The 7,971-nt window shown below is 46.5% G+C and overlaps 1 protein-coding gene across 1 annotated transcript in view; it reads left to right on the forward strand.

Moving 5' to 3' along the window:
- SLC45A4 (solute carrier family 45 member 4) overlaps window positions 1-7,483 on the forward strand; it is a 55,133-nt gene extending 47,650 nt beyond the window's left edge. Inside the window, exons 4-7 of the mRNA XM_018560933.1 lie at window positions 1,492-2,555; window positions 4,101-4,200; window positions 5,673-5,884; window positions 6,789-7,483. Of these exons, the coding sequence (XP_018416435.1) occupies window positions 1,492-2,555; window positions 4,101-4,200; window positions 5,673-5,884; window positions 6,789-7,148 (1,736 nt within the window). The 3' untranslated portion in view covers window positions 7,149-7,483. The remainder of the gene's footprint in view (window positions 1-1,491; window positions 2,556-4,100; window positions 4,201-5,672; window positions 5,885-6,788) is intronic.
- Window positions 7,484-7,971: the final 488 nt, after the last annotated feature.

The raw sequence follows: 7,971 nt of genomic DNA on the forward strand, positions 1-7,971 counted from the left end.
CCATGACCTGGGCTCAGAGGAAGTGGGTTGATTGATGCTGGCCATCAGATTGAAGACATCTAGTGGCAGAACAGAAGTAGTGCAGGGGAAATCTCCAGATTGAAGGTGAATAATGCAGAAGCTTTGTTATTTAATTTTTTTATGGACTGTTCATTTTAATATCTGTCTGCTTTATGTACATAATCCACCAAAATCTGACTCATCCGAGACCTTCTTTTCTTTTCTCCAGCAAGAGAAACAAATCTCTTGCTGGAGGAGCGAGCTAAAAAAAAATCTTCCACGTGCAGCGTCAGAACACACTTATGAAGGAAATAAGAGACGATGCTCATTTTAGGTCAGGAGGCGCAGGGGCAGCTATGAGGATCCATATGATTCACACTTCTGAATTATTAAAAACTAATAAAATGTCTCCAACTTCTAATAAGAGATGAATTCATTTCCTGAGCCTCTGGGGACTTGACTGTTTGAGGAATACCCCCGGTCATAGCAGGCCATTAATCATTGGCGTTTATAAACCGTGTTAGGACGTAAAATATTGAACATTTTTTGCAATACAGGAAGTGCCGGGTTCTGCAGTCTCCTAAAAGTGTTTTTTTTTTAAATGAAAAAATACTTATAAAAAGTAGGGATGCACCGATACCGGTGATTCCGCTGGCATGGAGCCTGCTTCCCGGCAATCTGGAAGCCGGGCGCCGGTAATGACATGCCGCCTGGCTTCCTTTTTATCCGGGAAGCCGGCTCCATGTGTGGCCGGCTTGATTGTGATTGGCCGGGAAACCGGCTTCCCAGCCAATCAGCATTGAGCCAGCTTCCCGGGCAATCAGGGAATTCCCAGGCTGTTCGGCCGGCTTGATGCTGATTGGCCGGGAAGCCAGCTTCCCAGCCAATCAGCATGGAGCCAGCTTCCCGGTCAATCAGGAAGCCGGGAGGAGGCGGGTCATTACTCGCCCCCCCCAGCTTCCTGATTGCCCGGCTCCACGTTCCCCTACAGCACTGACCGGAGGTTATGGTATCGGAGCATTTGGAAATACTCGGTATCGGCACAGATACTAGTATCGGTGCATCCCTAATAAAAAAGCCTCCCTGTGCAGCGCTGTACTAGTGCGCAATTTAAACTGAATCCTTCATTTTGGATTGAGTGGGGAGGACGCTGGAATCTATGTAGGCTTTCTAATGCTGTGTCCTCATTGAGCAGAACTTCCCTACACTTCCTGCCTAGGTGGTCGCCAAGACAGGAAGTGAGAAGAAATGTCATCCAGCAGTGTCGCATACAGCAGTGTGCTTTGTTAAATCAAGGTGGTGACTTTTTTTTGGCCAGGCAGTGTATGTGGAGTAAATGTATTGTTGGGTGTTATGATGTAGGTGCCAGCTGTAATATTTAAAGAAGTTTGGCGACCTGGCTCCTGGAATTTGTCCAGCCTTGCCTTCATTTTTGAGACGCTCATATTGTAGTTTAGTGTATCCATTTTATTTTTGTTCCCCTTTCTGTAGGTCTTGGTGGAGCCATCGGCTACATGCTTGGTGGACTGGACTGGACTCAAACTTTCCTTGGCACTCTGTTTAAATCTCAGCAGCAAGTCCTTTTCTTTTTCGCCGCCATTATATTCTCCGTGTCCGTCGTCCTCCACCTTTTCAGTATTGAGGAAGAACAGTACAGCCCCCAGCAGGACCGCCTAGAGGACGAGGGGGACACCATGTCGAGTGAAAGATTAAACAGCACGCTCGCCCCGATGTCTCGGTTGAACGTCATCAACGAAGACGAATCCTACACAAACTTTCCGGATGATGTGCAGTCAGAGAGCGATCTCAACCTCGACTTTCTCGAGGTGGACATCGTAAGGAGCAAGAGCGATTCGGTCTTGCATATGGCCGACGCCACATTGGACTACGAATCAGAGTTTCTTCGTTACATCGAACCCTCCATTTTCCAAGATTGTTCGTACCCGAACACCCCGCGCAGCACCAGCCAGGAGCTTATGATGTCCAAATTTAACCGTCTTTCAGCATTCCTCAGGGAGAACGAACGAGAAGAGGAGATGTTGCTCGATAATCACATTAATGAATGCAAAGTTCCCAACGGCGGAGACGCATTACAGAATGAGAACATGAACGGGCACACCAGAATCGGCATGAAACAGTCCTGCACCGCGAGCTCCATGCGCAGGAGGAGGCACATGTTCTATCGCCAGCCTTCTTACACCTTCTCGTATTTCGGCAAAGTCGGAACCCACCGCTACCGCTACAGGAGAGCCAACGCCATCTTGCTGATAAAATCCTCGCGCAGCATGAACGACATTTACGACATGCAGAAGAGGCAGCGTCAGAGACAGAGGCACAGAAATCAGAGCGGAGCCACCAACTCCAGCGGTGACACCGAGAGCGAGGAAGGAGAGACTGAGACGACCGTCAGGCTTCTCTGGCTGTCCATGCTGAAGATGCCGAAAGAGCTGATGTGTCTTTGTGCTTCCCACTTGCTAACCTGGTTCTCTATTATTGCTGAAGCAGTGTTCTATACCGATTTCATGGGTCAGGTCATCTTTGAAGGTGATCCCAAGGTAGGTGCAAGATGATACAGCAGAACGTAACCTTTTTGTGACCTTCATTGATGCCCAGACCAAGTTTTGCCCAAATTTTTGACTAATTTGCCCACCTATATCCTTTTGTAGCTGGGGCATTCACAGCCCCATAGCTACATATCACAGCCCCTTAGCGAGAATGTCCCGGACGCAACTGATTGGGTCGAGAGGGGGTTTTGTCAGCAGTTTTGCGTGGGCTTGGGCTAACTGAGTTTGCACCAAGCCTCCGCACATCAATAGAGAGAATCAAATAGAAGACTGGCTGCTCCCCCATCTGCAGACTTTGGTCATCTTGGCTTCTAGTCACATGACTAGCCCAAGAAGGTGCCTATAGTTGCATTTTCTTCACACGTTATTTCAGTCCTTCGTTTGCCCTTTATTATGTGCCCCGGCAAGGCTGTTAACATCAAGTAAAAGGACAAGTACACTAATAGAGTATTTTATCGATAGCTCTCCCCCTTCCCTGCACATTTTTTTAATAGCAGGGTATACTTACTGATGCCCTGGGGTGCTTTCTTTTGCGGATCTTTAATGCATGGCCTTGCTGGCTCTGCTCAGTCTTTCCTCCACTATCCTACCAGCTGGACGGTGCACCCCCTGCAAATTCACAGTTTGAACCCCATGAACTTTGCTGAAAAGCCCACCCATAAGCCTTCAGGTGAACAGAATTTGGGATGCATGGAAATAGGGGTGCACTGGCCAACATAGCCTTTAGGCAGTGGTTCTCAACCTTTCTAGGGCCAGGACCCCTTGGTAACATTTGCCAAGTTATGGTGACCCCCAACCGTAAAATTTAGGGATGCACCAATACTGGTAACTGTGTGGGCTCTCTGGAGGCTATGCGGGCTCTCAGCTGGCTAGTGGGACTCTCTGGTGGCATCCAGTGCGGGCTCTGTGGTGATCAAGCACTCACCTCCCCTCACTCCTGCCTGCTCCCCTCTCTCTGATCCTCTCCGGCCGCTGCTGCTGCAGCACCATCTAGGAGTACTGACACTGCTGCGCTAAGAGGAGGCTGAGGAGCCTCTTACCTAGAGCAGCACAAGGCACGTGGGGACCCCCTCAACTGTGGATTGCGACCCACTTTTGGGTCGCGACCCACAGGTTGAGAACCACTGCCTTAAGGGGATAAACACGTCAATCTGCTGCTGCTTTTTCTCTATGCAGTCAGCAGGCTGGAGATGGATAGAGGACATTACTGTATTATGTAAGCAGTACCATCTGTCTGTCTGGCTGTGCTGTGTGGCAGAGCTGTGTAACTCACAGGACTGGAGGGAAAGTATTGCAAATCATTCGGCAGGTAAAACGGCTCCCATGCATGTTTCTATCTGTGTATTTAGTTGTTCTTCTGGAGCTCAGCTTTGATAAAAGTTTTAGTGGAGCCCGCTTATTCTGGAGTTCAGCTTTAATTTGCTTCTTTTAGTAGTACTGTACAAAAGTGTGAATAGGCTCTCAACAATTTCTGTTTCGATATATCATTAATATAATTATCTGTTTATGGACTGACACCAATTGTTCTTCCTCTAGGCTCTTACCAACTCTACAGAACTCCATAACTACAACAGCGGTGTGCAGATGGGCTGCTGGGGACTGGTGATCTACGCTGCTACTGCTGCGGTCTGCTCAGGTACCTGGCCGCCAGGGCTCTGCTCTACTGACGTCTGAAAGCTTCTATTCTGAGAATGCGTATATTATGTAATCATCTGTGAGGCTTCCATACAGACCGAAATTGTGCCGTTTTTAGCTGTTGTAGTGTACCTGCCTGCGTCAGTGTTCACCTTATCCGTTCTCAGAGGCACAGATTGACGCTACAATTGAATCCACCCCTTGTCTAAGCTCCTGTTTTGACAATGTAGCAACCATAAATGGTTATATATTTTTTTATCAACGGATATTATATGTATTTTTAAAAAAGATCCACATTACTCATTTATAAAGCATTAAAGCTGAACTCCGGGAATATGAAAAAAAAACTACCCTTGCAATGGGGCTTCCGCTGCACTGCTAAAGTTAAATGCTAGTTTTTGCCTAAGGCAGGGGCTGGCAACCTCAGCAGTCCTGCTGTGGTGCAACTACAAATCTTACCATGCATCGGCCTCTTGAGAGTCGTGGCTTTGAAAGGCTTGCGATGCCTCATGTGACTTGTAGTTGGCAAGGTTGCCTACCCCTGGCCTAAGGTAAGAGCAAAAGGCACTTTTACTAGCTTTATCCCTCACTTCCCTGGCAGCCGCTCACCTCTTCTCTCCAATGCTTTGGATTGTGGGCGGGCCCTCAGCGTGCTTACTTACAATGCAGGACTGATGATCCTGCATTGTACGTGATGACCTAATAGATGCGACCGCTAGCAGAAGTGCTGAAGAGAAGAGGCTTCAGGGGACTGGTTGCATGAGTATGGAGCCTGTGGGATGGATGCAAAAGGGGACATTTAAATATTTGGTGAGGAGTCATACTACAAGGGTAGTTTTTTTCATATACCTGGAGTTCATCTTTGAATATTTTGTTTGCATCGTTGGTTTTCCATAAGAAAGAGACCATGTAAAAGAAAACAGGTTCTGCTGAGAATTCTACATTTCAGATTTGACTGATGTGGTCACAGAACTTCAAGAAACGTAATCAGTTTAGAATTTGCAATAAGCGCACGTGAGAGGAGCAATCCAAAACTGCCAATACTCACACTAGTTAATAAGGTGATTCATGTGTTTGTAAAGTGTGCCCCCCCATGCCGTGCAACAGTTAGATTTATCTTACCAGGGCTTCCTCGTTGGCAGTCCTTCTGCCACAGGTGGTAACCCAGTGTTTTCTGGGTATTGTAGAGCATGTGGTCACTTCCAGTGTGACAGTAATCGGACCTAGCAGCCAATCATTAGGCACTGAGCACTGTCACATGACCAGCAGAGTGACGTCATTGTTCCCATTACCATCCAAGACCACCTGACAACTTGTATTTTAGTTCCTGGTAAAGTGAGTATAACCTCATCGACAAGGTGACTGTGTCTCTTTGAACATGCTTAGAATACATGTTGTATGTACAAGCAAATCAAAAATGTCAAAGTGCCTCTGCACGTGTGATTCCTAATGCACTGTTTATGTTGTCTACAGCCTTGTTACAGAAATACCTGGATAACTATGACCTCAGCATCAGAGTAATCTACATCCTTGGCACGCTTGGCTTCTCCATTGGCACGGCAGTGATGTTCATCTTTCCCAATGTCTACGTCTCCATGATTATGATCAGCACCATGGGGATAGTGTCAATGAGTATTTCATACTGCCCGTATGCCCTGCTGGGACAGTACCACGAAATGAAAGAGGTGAGTAGCATTTTTTTTTAGCACAGTAGCAAGGGATAGAACAGGCCCATTACTAGACCCAAAACACTGACCTGAACTCAAATATACTTATGTTTTCTCCCAAGTGGAGACAGCAGGTTTTTTCGTGGTGTGTTTTAGATCACCCTTTCAGTGGAAATGTATAAACAGAAATAGAGGCATATTTCTGGCTTAACCCCTTCACGACCTATGACGGGATAATCCCATCATGAATTCTGAAGGTGTTAAACAGATAGAAGCCGCCGGGACTCTGTTCAGATTTGTAGAACCGGCGGCTGGCTTTACCCCTGCCGTATTTCCTGGGCTCCGCTTGCTCCTCCTAAGGGCATCTCGGGTGTCGGTGGGAAGCTGGTGAGGAGAGCGGTGAACATCTGTTCACTGATCTCCTCCCCGTTCTATGGGACCGGGAGCGATGCTTATTGCATCACTTCCGGTCCCATAGCTGTCATTGCTGGGCTCCTGAAGCCCAGCAATAAGCTATTGATGTGGGTAAGCAGCAGGTAAGATGTGTAAAACACAGATCCACAGAATGAATTACACAGAAGCAGGGAGATTCTTGCACTGCTGTGTTCAGGTACAGCTTCTTCTCCAGCAAAAGGCTCACTTGAAATCTGGGGAGATTAGCAATCAGTGGCAGCATTGTCTTCAATGATCTCTCACTGCATATGTATATCTATGAGGTTGAAAGCACAGGAAGTGTGCTGGTATTTTTCAAGGGGAATTCAAGACAAAGGGTAGATTTTTCAGGAGATTGCATAGCCACAATGAAAATGTCTAGAGTTTCTCAAAACAATAGCAGATCTTCACTTGTTTAGTTCAGGTCCACTTTAAGAATGTGGATTCACTTTAAAATTGCTCACCATCTTTTCAATCTGTTTGTCTGCAGTACATCCACCACAGTCCAGGGAACTCCAAGAGAGGCTTTGGCATAGACTGCGCCATCCTGTCCTGCCAAGTCTACATCTCCCAGATCTTGGTGGCCTCCGCTTTGGGAGCCGTGGTCGACGCTGTTGGTTCAGTCCGAGTAATACCACTGGTGGCCTCCGTAGGCTCCTTCTTGGGATTTCTCACCGCTACATTCTTAGTAATATACCCAGAGGTTCCAGAAGAGAACAAGGAAGATCCAAAACGTCCGGCAAATGGCGCCATCGCTAATGGAGTGGATCCGGAAAAACCACTCGTGTTGCAGCTCTCTCCGAAAGGGTCTACAGCTCCTCCAGAAGTAGAGAGCGAGTCGGCAGTCTGAGCAGGTGATGTGTTCAACCCGCAACATTCCTGACCGCACAGGCACGTCTGTAGCGGCAATCTTATCAGGTGCACGTCTGGACTGGAAACCGCAATACGATGACCTGCTTATTCCCCTGTGCTGCCAGGGGGAGGGGCATTTCCAGTTTCTAAGTGAAGATGAAAAAAATAAAAGGAAATTAAATGGAAGCTCCTTTAATTTTCCCTTTCTAAAATCTGTCAATTAGGTGATGCTTTTTCTGCATGATCCTTAAAGCCTAATGCTATAGGAAATTTAGCCAATGGCATCTTAGTTTGAAGCTTTATTATGACACTTATATAGCCCTGCTATAAACCTTTTTTCTACAGTTTCACTTGTCAATAGTATGCAAATGTGTTAATTAAAGCATTAAAGTGCAATTGCGTACTGGAATGGCCATGGTTTGAGTTGGGCTAGGACTCCAGGGAAAGCACTTTGTTGGCTTTGAGCTGGTAATGCAGGGTTGTTTGGGATTCCTATATTCCAATCTACTGTTTTTTTTTAATACAGCCTGTAATCTTGCTAGAGAGTGTTCTATAATATTGCTGATCCTTCCTGGCCCAGCTCTAAAAATGGCTTCCACTTGCCAAGGTAATAAATAATTGCACTTTAAAATGCCTCGTTGAGTGGTTCTCAACCTTGGTCATACCAGAATTCTTGGCAACTCTTTTTGAAGTGGTAAGGAGTGGACTATAGTTTTTGCTTTTTGTTTTTGCAAACTGCAGAACACTGTTATAATGTATTTCCGATAGGCCAGAATGTTGTAGTTATCAGAGATCATTGACAAAAACGTTTGTATCTGAGT

Source organism: Nanorana parkeri, unplaced genomic scaffold (assembly GCF_000935625.1).
Source record: "Nanorana parkeri isolate BGI_ZX_2015 unplaced genomic scaffold, ASM93562v1 scaffold488, whole genome shotgun sequence".
In the NCBI taxonomy this organism is placed as follows: Eukaryota; Metazoa; Chordata; class Amphibia; order Anura; family Dicroglossidae; genus Nanorana; species Nanorana parkeri.